Source organism: Aethalodelphis obliquidens, unplaced genomic scaffold, assembly GCF_003676395.1.
Source record: "Aethalodelphis obliquidens isolate GAN/ISIS:26980383/991018 unplaced genomic scaffold, ASM367639v1 scaffold69, whole genome shotgun sequence".
NCBI lineage: Eukaryota > Metazoa > Chordata > Mammalia > Artiodactyla > Delphinidae > Aethalodelphis > Aethalodelphis obliquidens.
The window spans coordinates 4,402,000-4,416,200 of NW_020838013.1; the positions used below are offsets into that span (position 1 = coordinate 4,402,000).

General features: G+C 58.1%; 1 protein-coding gene across 3 annotated transcripts; it reads left to right on the top strand.

Annotated features, from left to right (window-relative positions):
- Window positions 1-4,671: 4,671 nt before the first annotated feature.
- RHOD (ras homolog family member D) lies at window positions 4,672-12,055 on the top strand. 3 transcript variants are annotated; one of them, XM_027089815.1, is made up of 5 exons: window positions 4,673-4,863; window positions 7,912-7,999; window positions 8,768-8,877; window positions 10,767-10,876; window positions 11,427-12,055. In XM_027089815.1, exons 1-5 carry the CDS (start codon window positions 4,732-4,734, stop codon window positions 11,587-11,589), a joined length of 603 nt encoding a protein of 200 aa, XP_026945616.1. In that variant the 5' UTR covers window positions 4,673-4,731; the 3' UTR covers window positions 11,590-12,055. The 3 variants fall into 3 exon arrangements, with proteins under 3 accessions (XP_026945617.1, XP_026945616.1, XP_026945615.1); XM_027089814.1 differs by having other exon boundaries at window positions 4,677-4,863; window positions 10,767-10,901; XM_027089816.1 differs by lacking the exons at window positions 7,912-7,999; window positions 8,768-8,877 and having other exon boundaries at window positions 4,672-4,863; window positions 10,767-10,901.
- Window positions 12,056-14,201: the final 2,146 nt, after the last annotated feature.

Below are 14,201 nucleotides of genomic sequence, written 5' to 3' on the forward strand. Positions count from 1 at the left end.
AGCCCGGCAGACAGAGGTAACCAATGAGACAGGCCTTACAGGAGCCCAGGAAGGGTGGAAACCAGGGAAGGCTTCCTGGAGGAGATGGAGGCACCAGCCTCGCTGGGTGGCAAGGGCTGTGCAGGTGGAGAAGGGAGAGCAGCCTCAAGGCAGGGAAACTGCCTATGCAAAGGTGCCACGGGTGTCTGGGGAGCCACGCAGCCAGCTGGGGCTGGAAAGGCCAGGTGGGGCTGAGCTGGGGAAGCTTCATGTCCTGGGTGAGGCCGAAGGTCCTGGTCCTGCTGGCAGTGAGGCCCTGGACAGGAGAGGTCAGAGGGAGGGAGGGAGGCAGGGAGGAGGGGCTGCTCTAAGCCGCTTTGAAGTGATGACGAGGGACATCAGCGAGTGCTGCTCTTGGTCAATGAGGAGCATCCCAGCCGCCTTTAGCAGGGCCCAAACCACTGTACTCCCATCTCTTCCTGCCTCTTCCTCCCCTGCCACCCCACTCTTCTCCCCGCTCCTCCAGCCCCAGGCCCGTGGGCCTGCTTCAAGGGTCCCAAGCCCCCTCTGTCTGGGAGCCCTCAGGATAGCCGAGTCCCACCCAAGAGGACAGGTATGGAGGTCCCTGTCCTGACAGCGGCAGTGGCGGTCCACGCCTGCGTGTGGGAGGAGCAGGGTGAGCCACAGCAGCTCGAAGCTTCACTTCCTCCCTCCTGCCTTGTCTCTGCCTGCAGACACCTGAAGGGACAGACCAAACAACTAAAGGAACACTCAGACTGGGCCACGGGGCTCCCTCACTCTCCACCCCCTCCCACCCCGTTATCAACCTTCCCATCCCACCCAGAAGGGTCAGTAATGGCGAGGCAGGGACAGGTGGCCTGCGGCCCCAGCCCTGAGCTCCAGTTAAATGGCAGCCAGAGTTGGGTTGGTCTGGAGAGGCCAGACGGAGGGGAACTTGGGAGAAGAAGCCCTTTTGTGTTCCACCTGCCATAGGCTGGGTCTGCTGCTTACTTGCTGTGTGACAATTCCTTCCCTTCAAGAGCCTGTTTCCCCATCTGGAGAATGAGCGTATTAGTCAAGAAGGCCTCTAAAAGCACCCACACCCCCACTTATCAGCCGTGGGATCTTGGGCAAATTATCTAGCCCCTTTGTGCCTCAGTTTCCTCATTTGTCAGAGGAGGATAAGAATTATACATACTTCACAGGATGGAATTAAATGCCACATGCCAACTGACTGGCACACAGTGGGTGCTCAGTAAACGTGAGGTCAAGGCTTTGGGTGGAGGAGTTCTGGAGCTCTGGGATCTGGTGTTTGGGATGAAAGGGAGGGGAGGGGACATCGGGAGGGGACATCCCAGGAGGCGTCGGGAGCAAAGAGTCTGTGTCCCCTTCCAAGGCATCCCAAGGGGCAGGACTGGGCCTATGAAGTTCCACCCCCTCTGGCACCAACTCCAGGGTGCCTCCATGTCCCTCCACTCCTTCAACCATCCATAAACACTCCAGACCCCAAGCCAGGAGCCCGAAGCAGAGCCGGCAGCCCCGGGTGATGACGGTGCAGGGAGCAGAGCGGCCACACGGGGCAGCAGAGACCCGGCCCCGACAGCAGGGGATTCCGGCCTCAGGGAGAATGGGGGTGGGAGGTCAGAAAATGGGGCAGAGGGGCCAAGGCCAGGGGGGCCTTGGAGCAGATGGAGGCCGGAGGGTGGTCACCTGTCTACTGACCCGACACTCAGGTCATTCGCTGAATTCACTCATCCATGCAACTGTTGTTCCTTTGTTTCTTCAGTTTGTAAATGCTTTTGAAGCAGTCCATCTTCCTTCCTTTCTCTTTCCCTTGCTCCTTCCTTTTCCTTCCTTTTCCTTGTCCAGCCAGTGAACTGGACATAACATCCTGAGCCACAGCTGGATGCCAGCCTGGGGCAGGCACTCCTGTCTGGGATACAGAGATGGGTGGGACTTGGCCCCTGCCCTGGAGGTGCTCAAGACTTGGCTGGGGACTGGAAGATCCTGCCTGGCCACCTGCATCTGAAGGAGGGGATTCCACCTCAGGCCGAGGGCCTGGGGTCTGCAGGGCAGTGACCCGCTGAGCAGGGTGCTGAAGGACTCTGGACCCGGGACTGGTGGGGCCTCAAGGGGATGAGTCACCCGCAAGCCGGTAGTGACCAGCAGCCACAGAAAACAGTAAGACAGTTAACAGTACCCTGACCAGGCGGACTGTGACTTGGGCCGCCTCCCCACTCCAAAATAAACTCCAGGAAAACGGTGCCGTCCAGGGCCTGGCAATGTCTGAGATTTGGAGAAATTCCCTGCCAACCAAGGCAGATTTCCCCAGCCCAGTGACTAATCTCCCTCTCACAGAATCAGGAACGCAGAGTGGGAGTGAGGCTGGGTTTAACATCAGGAGACCTGGGTTGAAATCCTGGCTCTGGGTCGTGCTAGCCTGCCACAAGCCAATGCCTTTCTCTGAGCCTCAGCTCCCAATCACCCACCCTGCCCAGCTCACGGTCTGAGCACTAAATGAAATAATGCACATGAGGTGTGATGTTGGGAGACAGCCCAGCTTTGTCACCAGACCTGGGTTCAAACTCAGAGCTCTGCCTCCTGCTAGCCTCTTGGATCTTAGACAAGAGCTTAAACCTCCCTGGGCCTCAAGTGTCCCATCTGTAAACCAGGGCTAACACTTCCCACCTGCGAGGGGACAGTGCCTCCACTCGGTTGGCAATCCATTAATGGGCGCTGTTACTATTAGGAAATGTTCAGTGAAACTCTAAAGCATGACGCATATCAGGAGTGTCATTAGAGTGATTATCCCCATAGCAACCAAGGCCAAAAGCCTCTGTCTGACTCTCAGCTCCCTCCACCCCTTGTCTGACCCCACCTGCCTCCCAGCCTTGCCACCCAAAGCCTGATGACAGCAGTAGTGGAGAGACTAGGGGATGACGAGGCTGACAGCTGATCGCTGGGGGATGGGGTCCCTCCCCACCACTCCTTGGGGCGGGGAGTCCTGATCAGTGGCTACACACCCAGCCTGGTGCCAGGTCACTGTCCAGCCCTTTGGTGGTTTTGGGGAGGAAGGGGCCTAAAGGTTGGGGATGTCCTGGGGCACTCCCTCCATCCAGGTGAGGCTTCATTCAGCCTGCTGACTGTGGTCCTGGGTGAGCCTGGAATGGGAGTCAGGGGTCTGGGCTCTGCCTCTGTGCAGGAGGGGCCGTGACTCTTGCCCTGGCTGCCTCTTTGGGCCACAGTGAGGTTTAAAGGGGGCTGAGGGTGGTTTTTCACCTGCCTGGCTTGGAACTCCATGAGGAATGATGTCATGACCTGTGTGGGGAAGGGTGTGAAACCCCAAAACTTCTGCCCTCTGTTTGTCTGAGCTTCAGTGAAAACAGTCCAAGATCTGGGGGCCCTTGTGCCCATTTTTTAAATACATGTTTTGACTCTGTCTACTAACAGGGGTGGGAGGTCGGGTGACAGTGAGTTTCCAGTTCAATTCTGTCTTTATTCCTGGTGTCCAAAGTGCTTCACTCTCCAGGCCCTAATTAACCCTCAGCCTCACCCCCTGCACCAACTCCCCAAACCAGCCTCACCATCATCACAGGGAAGAACCACACCACGCCCCCCAACCCCCAGCAAAGGATCCCCCCCTCCCCCTTGCCTCCATACCTTGCACGTGCTGTTGCCTCCGTTTGGAACACTTTACCCTTCCACTATCTAACTGTGTCTCACTTTTTCCTGCAGACTCTGGCCCCTTTTCTCAGAAGGGTTTCCTGACCACCCCCAACCCCGGTGAGGAGCCCCTCTTCCCGACTCCCGTCCGCTGCCTGTCCCCCCCACTGTTGTAGCTCTTATCACAGTGATGTCCTGCCTGTCTCCCATTCTAGGCCCTGGGAGACTTTGACTTCAACGGTTCAGGGTCCCCAGGTCCGTGGGCACAGGGGGCCATCAGTGTTGGTTAAATTATAAGAATCACTCACACATGGCATCACCAACCACGTACCAGACCCTACTCTAAGCGCTTGACAGATGGAAGGTTCCATCGCTTTCTCCAGACCATGACCGAGGCAGAGGTGAGACCCGCCTGTAGTGAGACTTCCTGGTGCTGGCTGGGGGAGGGTAGGCCCAGCTGGCAGTGCCAGTGACTAACGCATAAAGGCCTGCCAGATCACCCCCTTCCCACCTGCCCTGAAACACCTGTAGGGAGGCCGTGGTGTGGAGGGCTTCTCCAGAGCCCTGGGGAAATGCACATTCATTCATTCACTCATTCATTCATCCATCAAAAGTCACCAGCTCCTGCTGGGTGCCCCGCCTAGGCTGGGCACCAGGTACCCAGTCCCTGTCCCCAGCAAGCTAGTGGGCCAGCAGGGCTGACCCCCACCTCCCTTCTCCCGGGGAAGGGGGCCAGGACGCTCCTCTTTCCCCGTCCACACCATCACTGCCCAGCTACGTGTCTGCTCCCCATCAGACCAGGGTGCGCTCCTGAGGACGGAGGCCGAGTCTCGGTGCCCACTCCTGTGACCTAGCGCCCCACACAGAGGTGTGTCTTCCTCGGGCCGCCTGGGACCTGGGACGCGAGGGGCAGGGCCCAGCCGGCGCCAGGCCACGGAATCCGCCCGGCCCCTCACCTGAGCCGCCAGCCGCCGCCCGCACTTCCTCGCCCCGCCCCGCCCCGCCCCGCCCCGCCCCTTCCACATTCCTGCCCCGCCGGCCCCGAGGCCGCCGCTCCGCTGCGCCTGGCCCTCCCTCCGCTGCCCCGCGATGAAGGCGGCCCAGGCCTCAGGCGAGGAGGCGCCGCCCGGCGCGCGGTCCGTCAAGGTGGTCCTGGTGGGCGACGGCGGCTGCGGGAAGACGTCGCTGCTGATGGTCTTCGCCGAGGGCGCCTTCCCCGAGGTGAGTGCCGGCCCCTCAGGCTCAACGGGGCGCCGCGGCCTGGGTGCATCCTTCTCCACCCCGGGAGGGAAGTGCGCCCGTTCTGCCTCCCCGCAGAGCGTGGGGTCGAAAGCAGTTCTCACTTTGCCCGCGGGAGTGACATAGCCTGTCAAGTGCCAAAAATGCCACCTACCCGGGGGAGGTGTCCCGGGGACTGAATTAGGCAGCCTGGGGAACATAGAGGGTCCTAAGAGAGCACTTGGCGGCACAGCCTGGGTAAGTGGGACGGACAGCCTTGGCTTCGAATCGCGGCTTTGCGACTTACAGCTGTGCGCCCTGGGGCAAGCCGCTTACCCTCTCTGTGCCTGTTTCCTTAACTGCTTAATAGGAATAACCGTGGTGCCCACCTCCCAGGGTCGCAGTGATGAGAGAGTTCATACAGGTCAGGGGCTCAGCTCTGAGCTGCAACAGGAAGGACTCACTGAAAAGTGGCCAGCGTTTTTCTTGGGAGACATCGTGTCTTCCCCCAGCTCTTGCCCCTACAGTGGATGTCCCGTGGGCTCAGCCTTGGAGAGTAAGAGCACACCAGCCGCTCAGACAGCTGGGTTAGCACCTCAGTCTCCTCCAACAAACTCTGGGGCCCTCAGTACTTTGCTCAGCCTCTGTGAGCCTCTGACCCCTCGCTCGACCTTGCCGGGTGGAGAGACCCGAGGGTGGTGGTGAGGTGGAAGGTAAGGCTGAGAGACGGCCCCGAGTACCTGGCATGTCCTTGACGCCTGAGCATGTGGACTGTCACTCCTTCACTGACATGCCTACTGCCTGTCCAAGCGGACTCACTGGTACCAGGACGGGCTGGACACACCCACCCACCGTGCCCCACTCAGCCCAGTTCCCCTGGGAGTCCATGCGTGGGTCTGCTTCCAGCATCACGTCCCCCTGCCTGCTGATCCCAGCCCCCGCCAAAGCCCTGGGGTGGTACAGCACTGGGGGGTTGGATGCGGGAGGCAGGAGCAGCCGGGCCTGCTAACCCAGAGTCAGCCTTTCTTTCCACTATGGCAGCATCGAGCCGACTCTTGCTTTGTGGTTTTTGGAGCTGATGTCACATCCTTTGGCCAGTCACATTTTTTTTAGCTGGGGGGAGGGATGTGTTTCCAGGCCCCCAGATGCTGCCTGTTAGAACCCAACAATTATGGCAGTGTGGGGAGCACCACAGAGTGCCACAGAGAGGCTAGGCCAGCCGGGGCCCAGAAGCAGTGCTGGGAGGGGTGGTCGCTCACCACCACTGTCCTGGGCTCTGAGATGGCCTTGAGAGTGAGACCCATCCCAATTGCAGAGAGGTTACAGTGCGGAAATGGGCATCTCACAGTTGATGGACAGTGTGTTTTTCACAATTTAAAAAAAATTAATTTTTTTTTTTGGCTGCGTTGGGTCTTTGTTGCTGCACGCGGGCTTTCTCTAGTTGCAGAGAGTGGGGGCTACTCTTCGTTGTGGTGTGGGGGCTTCTCCTGGCGGTGGCTTCTCTTGTTGCGGAGCACGGGCTCTAGGCGCACGGGCTTCAATAGTTGTGGCTCATGGGCTCTAGAGTGCAGGCTCGTCAGTTGTGGCGCACGGGCTTAGTTGCTCCACGGCATGTGGGATTTTCCTGGACCAGGGCTCGAACCTGTGTCCCCTGCATTGGCAGGCGGATCCTTAACCACTCCACCACCAGGGAAGTCCAGACAGTGCATGGTGAAGGACACTCTGAAGGGAAAGGGAGAAGAACATGCCTGTCACCAAAGGGCTGGACCTGCCTTGTCTAGGTTCCTCTCCTGTTTGGGGAGCCTGATTTCCTGGGACCTGTCTGCCTCCAGGCACAAGAGACACCTCTCCATTTATTTATTTATTTATTTATCTATTTATTTATTTATTTATCTGGGCACCGCCCGGCTTGCGGGATCTTAGTTCCCCGACCAGGTTTCGAACCCAGGCCCTGGCACAGAAAGCACAGGGTCCTAACCACTGGACCGCCAGGGAATTCCCAAGAGACCTCTTCATTTAAAAGAAACACAAGGTTTGAGAGCTGGCAAGGCCTTCATTTTACAGATGGGAAAACTGAGGCCAGAGAGAAGAGTCTTGCCTCAGGGCACAGGGCCCCACAGTGTCCTCCCGTCTGTGGTCCCCCCACCCAGCCCTGAGCAAGGGAGCAAGGCCTGGGCACCCAAGGTGCAGGCGGTCCAGCACGCCCCTTGGTGCAAAGGGCTTGTGTCGTGGCAGGGTTTTGAAAACCTTCTCCCCTGTTGCTCAGACCCCGTCCTTAAAAGCTCCCCCTCTTTATTCCTGCACTTGTGTAAAAACCCATCCTGCTTCCATTCATCCAGCCTTTGTGGAGACAGGGTGAGCTCAGGCTCAGCAGGCCTGGGGCGGAGGGGCCTCTGGCCTGGGTGACCTCCCCCTGGGGCCAGGCAGAAACAGGGGCATCCTGGTTGGATTGTGAAAGGTTGAGAGGCAAAGGAGGGGCCCCCAAAAGCTAGGAGCTCCCCAGGGCAGGCAATGAGTCTTTATTAGTTGCTCCCGGGTGTCCTGAATCGGATCCAGAGAGGGTGCTCATGAATGAATGAATGAGTAAGTGAGTGAATGAACAAACATAGGTTAATGTCATTCCAGGAGGAGGGGACGGCAGGAAGGCAGGCTCAGAAATGGGACAGTCTGGACGAGGACAGAGATAAAAATAACAGTCCCGGCATGTGTACAGTGCTTATTTTCTACCAGGCCCTGTGCTCAGGGCTCCGCATGGAGCTCCTCCTTGAATCCTTTCGGCAACGTGCTGCGCTGGGGGCCTTAATAGACCCACTTTTTAGGCGCAGAGGAGGCCAGGGAGGCTCAGTGCCTTGGGAGGGTGCACAGCTACAGAGTGGCAGCTCTAGGCCTCCACCTACCAGCCGACTCCCCCCCAGAAACTACTCCACTCTGCTCCAAGCTACTCCAAAGAGCGGCAGTGCCGCGGGCACTCCTGGGCTCTGGCCTGGGCACTGTGACCACCGGCTTCAGATGCCGCCTTCTCAGCTGCCCCCTTGACCCCTTCTTCCTCAGAGCTACACCCCCACGGTATTCGAGCAGCTCACCGTGAATCTGCACGTGAAGGGCAAACCCGTGCACCTCCAAATCTGGGACACAGCAGGTGGGTGCCAGGCTGGGGGAGGGACAGAGTGGGAGGAAGGGACCCACGACCTTCCTTCCGAACCAGGGAGGCCAACCAGTCTCCAGGGAACAGGTGTTGGCCAGGATTAGGGCCCCCGGGAGCCTGAACCCTCCTCTCTTCGGCATCTTGTCTGCTGCTTCCCCAGCCCAGAGCAGCCCACCATGTCCTGGAGGTGAACCGGAGCTCTTAGCCCTCAAGGGATGGACCGTTTCTGGCCTCCTGAGCGGTCCACCCTGGCTTTAGCTTCTGTAAGGTCTGTTTGAACGTGACCTCTGCCCTCTAGCCTCCTGACCTAGCCCATAAGAGGGTTCAGAGTCAAATCTACATCAGAACGCAAAGCTAAACTCTGGGAATCCCAGCAGCCCCCTTACCTTGGTTGGGCTGTGATATCTTTGCCCAGGTCCCGCCTGCCTCTTTCTTCTCATCCCCCATCCCCGCCCCAAGTCCAGGGCAAAGCAGGCTTCTGAGTGATGGCCTCAGACATCCCCCACTCCTTCCAGAACAGGGCTCTCTCAGCAGTGGTCTCGCCCAGGCCAGCGCTGGCACATCCCACAGGCCAGCCAGGGGAACACAGCCCCGAGGGGGACGTTCACGTGTTGGATCCTGAGGCACAGGTCTAGGCCCTGATCCAGACCATCCCCATCGACACCCGCCCCTAGTCTTGGTTGGGGTGACCTCCCTGATGCTGGGGAGGTGCTGACAATGGGCAGGAGATCTGGAGGGAGTGACCACCCCTATTCTACCCAGGGCAAGTCGACTACGACCGCCTGCGGCCCCTGTTCTACCCTGATGCCAGCGTCCTGCTCCTCTGCTTTGACGTCACCAGCCCACACAGCTTTGACAACATCTCTAACCGGGTGGGTACAGCGGGTGGGGGGCAGACAGGCACAGCCCCATAGCCGGGCCACTCTGCTCCACCCCTACCCTTGACCCAGCAGACTGTCAGAGCTCGGCAGGCCCTGGATGGCATCGGGTCCAGTGCCTTTGGCATAAATATGGGGAAACTGAGGCCTAGAGAGACTTAGTCAGGGTCCCCCAGGGATTTGGTGGCAGGGTCTGGACTGGCCGGCCCTCTGACTCCCGGTCCAGTGCTCCTTGTCTGCCCCATACTGCAGACTCAGAACGCTGTGGCTCTTTCTACCGTGACCCTGCCTGAAGATTCTGGGCGACCCAGAGGCCCCCGCATCTCCCCAGCCTGGGCCTGCCCAAGGTCACATGAGCCATCAGTTTCCAGCAGCCCTCAGCCTCCATCAGTGTGACTGCTGGCTCCCAGCGGCCTCCCAGGATGTCCCCCAGTTATCTCAGAGGTTCCCGAGGCTGCACACAGGTGTCAGGGAAACGGTCCCTTGAGTTCCTCTGCTCCTACCCAGCAGCCACAGCCCCGCCCCCACTGCTGCCAGGGCCTCCATGCGCGTGTGAACCGCGTGCTCCAGGGTTCCTCAGAACACAGCCAGTGACAGCATTAGTAACCGTAACCACAACGATGATGGCAGCATTTATCGAGAACTTACTGTGTGCCAGGTACTGTTGTAGGCACCAAGGACCAGGCAAGTGGTGGCTGGGACCGGGGTGCCAGCAGAGGCGGTGGTGAGAGGCCAGCGGATCTGTTCGGAAGGCAGAACCGAACCGTCAGCATTTGCAGATGGATTGGACATGGGTGGGAGAGAGACATTTGATCAGAGCACCTGGAAGGTGGACTTGCCATTTCCCAAGATGAGAAGGAGCAAGCTGGGGGCAGGGAGGTGGGCGATGGAGGCCCGTTGGGCGTCCCAGTGGAGGGTCAGGCAGGCAGGCAGAAGTCTGAGGCTGCAGTTCCTGGGAGGGGGCAGGGCTGGGCAGATCCATTTAGGAGTTGCTGGTGGGGAAGAGCTGTGGACTGGGCGTGGGGGAGAGGGGGGCTGTCACCTGGAGACCTGGGGTCAACCAGGAGAGCGCGGCCCTGGGGTGAAGCGCAGACCAGGTTTCAGAGGAGGGAGTGATCGCTGATGTCAGGGCTCAGGTAGGATGAGGTCTGAGGATTCCCTGTTGCGTTTAGCAAAGTGGAGTCGGGGAGGAGACCCTTTTCAAGGGCAGTTCTGTGGAGGGGAGGACTTGCTGGGACCGCACACCGGCCCCATCTGGCTCCAGAAGCCAGACGGTTTGATGTAAATTTTTCCTGAAACTGAGCAGGCGTGCGCTGCTGGAGATCTAAAGCCTGGATTCCAGGCTCCCAGGTTATAGTCCAGACTGAAATAACCAGGCCCTGGAGGCTCACATTCCGAAGAGCAGCTGACATGGGACAGGAGTGCCCCCTCCAACAGGCAACAGCTGCTGCAACCATGTTGTGAGCTGCTTTAATTTTAAAGCCTCACTGATTTCTTTATATATTTTACCCTGTTGGGGAGACGGTCATGGGACCCCTTACCTTGCAGAGGTAGGATTCTAGAGCAGGTGGGAACCGGGCTCTGGGTGCCACCCCCTGGGTTCAAATTCTGCCACTTCCAGTTGTGTGACCAAGGGCAAGTTATATAACGTCCCTGAGCCTCAGTTTGTGCATCGGTACAATGGGATTGATAATAGAACTTGCTTCACAGGGACTTGGGGGGTTAATGTATTCATTACATGTAAAGTCTTAGCCTGGCACAGAGTAGTCCTCCCTACACTGGCTTTTGCTGATTATTGTTGTGGGAGTCTACCTGGAGGGCAGGAGAGCGGCCCACTCCCTTGATGGCTCACACACACCCCCTCCCCACCTCCCTCCCCACAGTGGTACCCGGAGGTGAATCACTTCTGCAAGGAGGTGCCCATCATCGTCGTGGCCTGCAAGACTGACCTGCGCAAGGACAAGTTGCTGGTGAAGAAGCTGCAGAAAAATAGGTTGGAACCTGTGACCTACCACAGGGTAGGAAACCCAGCCCAGGGCACGGGGGTAGGGGTGCCAGGAGAGGAAACCCCTGGGGTAATGCTGTTCCGGCCCAGCCTCTCAGCAGCACCAGACATCTGGCACCTGCAGGGTGTGGGTCAGGGTAGGGGTTGATTTGGAGGCAGTCATGGTCAAGAACTGCCGGGCTTGGAAGTTTCCAGCTGTGGGATGGAGAGTGAGTGAGTGCGGTGCACATCAGATCCTGCCTACCCGCCTCACAGCCGGGGGGGACCCCCAGGTCTCCAGTCCACAGGCCCCTCTCTGCAGCATGCCTGGGTCAGGCCGGGAAGTTAATTCGTTGATGCCTTGAGAGGCAGAGACCCAGCCGGGAACTGAGGCAGGAAACCCGATGAAGCCATCAGTGGGCTTGGTCAGGCCAGGGGACAGGAGCTGTGGGTGTCCTAGGAAGACGCACCTAGGATGGCCAAGGGGGCTGGGGGTTGGCGGGACGTGAGGCCCCAGCGGCACCCACCTGACGGCAGCCCCGTCCGCTCTCCCTGTTAGGGCCAGGAGATGGCACGGGCCGTGGGCGCCGTGGCCTACCTCGAGTGCTCGGCTCTGCTCCAGGAGAACGTCCACACCATCTTCCAGGAGGCGGCCAAGGTGGCCCTCAGCAGCCGCCGTCGCAACTTCTGGAAGCGGATTACCCAGAGCTGTTGTGTGGTGACTTGATGGGCTGGGGCGCTCCTTCCCTGACCACACCAGCGGCACAGGAAGGAGCTGGGCGCTGACCTGGCCAGTTGGCTGGGCTGGACCCAGTCCCCAGGCTGTGACCACCGAACTGTACCCCAAACAGATGGGCACCACCGGGGCCGGGCCCCTGACTCTGGCGCTGGTATCCCTGGACTGGAGAGAAACCCCTCTGAAGCCTGAGGAAGGGGGTTCCCGGGCTCACCAGCCCTGTGGAGGGCTAGGCCTGGAGACCCCTGGAATCACTCCCAGCTCCCAGCCCTGGACCACACATCCTGGAGCGGCCTGTGCAGCCTGGCGCCACCTCGTGGGTGTTCCCGGGCCTGCACCTTCAGGACCCGGTGGTGCTAGGACCCTCCAGCCAGAACTCACACCCTGCCCCGTCCCCCTTCGCCCTGCCCATCCCAGTGGTAACTGTAACACTAAAATGACATCACTTTTCAGTTGCGTCACGCCTCTTGTTTCGAAATGCCTTTACACACACGTTCCATGGTGGATAAGAGCACACCCCACGTAGGCACTGGACCCAGTGTAACTACCTTGGATCCAAATCTGGCTTTATCACTTTAGAACCCTGGGCAAGTTACTGGAATTCTCTGGGCCTCTCGTCTGTGAAATAGGACCAATCACAGATGACCTCATGGAGCTTTGGGATGAGTAAGAGCATCGTGAGACACCTGTGAAGAACGTAGCAGGTGCCTGGCACACAGTAAGTGCTCACAAAAGGTTCACAGGTGTCACTTTTATTTATGATAAATACAATAGACAATATTCTATAGATGTATGTAATATGATTGATAAAATGGATAGTCAGGGTTCTGCAGGAAAATAGAGCCAATAGGCTCTATATATACAGAGAGAGATTTTAAGGAATTGGTCCCCGCGATTGTGGAGGCTGGCAAGTCTGAAACCTGTAGGGCAGGCTGGAGGTCGATGTTGCAGTCTTTTTTTTTAAAAAAAAAATATTTATTTATTTATTTATTTTGGCTGTGCCGGGTCTTAGTTGCGGCATGTGGGATCTTCGTTGCAGGATGTGGACTTCTTAGTAGCGGCATGCGTGCGGGATCCAGTGTCCCGACCAGGGATCGAACCCGGGCCCCCTGCATTGGGAGCGCAGAGTCTTACCCACTGGACCACCAGGGAAGTCCCAATGTTGCAGTCTTGAGTCTGAATTCTGCAGGGCAGCAGGCTGGAAATTCAGACAGGGATTCCGTGTTACTGACTTGAGGCAGAATTCCTTCTTCCTTGGGAAAACTCAGTCTTTTCTTTTAAGGCCTTCAACTGATTGGATGAGGTGCACCCACACAGAACCAGCCACTAACACTCACCCCCTCAGTTTCATTAGGAAACAGCTCCAGGGGTGGGACCACTTCCTCCAGGTGAGGGCTCATGGCTCAGGTTACAGAGCTGAGCTGAGGCAGAGGAAGTGATGTTAGGGACCTGCTCAGAAAACCCCACCTGGATTACAGGCTCCACTCCAGTGTTTTAATATAAGCTGCTCAGGGGTGGGAAACAACTCTTCCTGGCCTAGATTTCTCGCCTGATTGCTCCTTCCCCAAGCACACCCCATGCCCAGAATGTTCTTCCCTCTTCTCCCCCTGCCTGCCCTCCCCAGCCCAGTGAGCTAAGCCCAGTTCACACATCTCCTCTAATTTCCCCAAATGTGGGTCCCTGGAACCCTTGATAGTTATCTGGCTATAGGAAGCTTTTCACACTGACTTCTTGCACCAGACCTGGGCTTCCCTTGAAGTCAGGCTCTTCGTCTCCCTCATCTCTTTGTTCCCAGACCCTAGTTGGGGATGTGGCTTGGCCTCTTGGCGTTGCAGAGAGGCAGAGTGTTCCGTCTCTCGAGTCAGTAGCAGATCTGGGTGTGAATCCTAGTCCTGCCACTTTCCAGAGCCATGTGACTTTATGAGAGTCACACTCTTTGAGCCTCAACATGCCATCTGGCAAATGTAGGTAATCATGCCCGTCCTAGAGTGTTGCTGTGAGGGTAAAGTGACAAACTGCTTGTCAGGCGCCTAGCACAGTGCCAGGAATAAAGGAGGTGTGCAGGAAACACGGGCTGGATTGCATGGAGTAGAGCTGTACTGGACAGTGTATCCTATACGGGAGGGCAAGGTACTGAACCAGATGTCAGGAGACCTGAGCGCTGGCTCAGACTCCTTCCCTGAGACAACCAGGGACTCCATCATCCATGCCTTCAACAGCCTGGTGTCCAAGGAGCTCCCTGATGTGCCCAAAACACCATGACAAGAACTAGGGGTATTATACAGGGAACCCACAGTTTGTGCTCTCAAAGCCAGATCTGTTTGCAGTGCCACAGAGGAGGGGTCCTAACCCCAGCATGCCAGGGTGGTTGGGAAGCTACCAGGAGAGAAAAGGCACTTCCCTGAAAAGAGAGACAGCCTGGTGAGCCTGGGGGGTAATGAGTGCCACTGAGAGTCTCGTCGAATGTTGTGTGAGGTTTTGCCAGGCAGACGAGACAAGAGGCTCAGGCCAAGGAGGGCTGAGAGTATTAACTAGAAGGTGATGGAGTGGTGGGCTTGGTTCTGGAGAGTGTCAGTCTACTCACCTGATAAACAGGAA

What these genes read in the sequence shown, in the direction of transcription:
- RHOD (XM_027089814.1), top strand. Translation starts at nt 4,732, where the DNA reads ATGAAGGCGGCCCAGGCCTCAGGCGAGGAGGCGCCGCCCGGCGCGCGG. An exon ending in TTGACAACATCTCTAACCGG is followed by an intron (nt 8,878 to 10,766) that starts GTGGGTACAGCG and finishes CCCTCCCCACAG; the next exon opens with TGGTACCCGGAGGTGAATCA. An exon ending in AACCTGTGACCTACCACAGG is followed by an intron (nt 10,902 to 11,426) that starts GTAGGAAACCCA and finishes TCTCCCTGTTAG; the next exon opens with GGCCAGGAGATGGCACGGGC.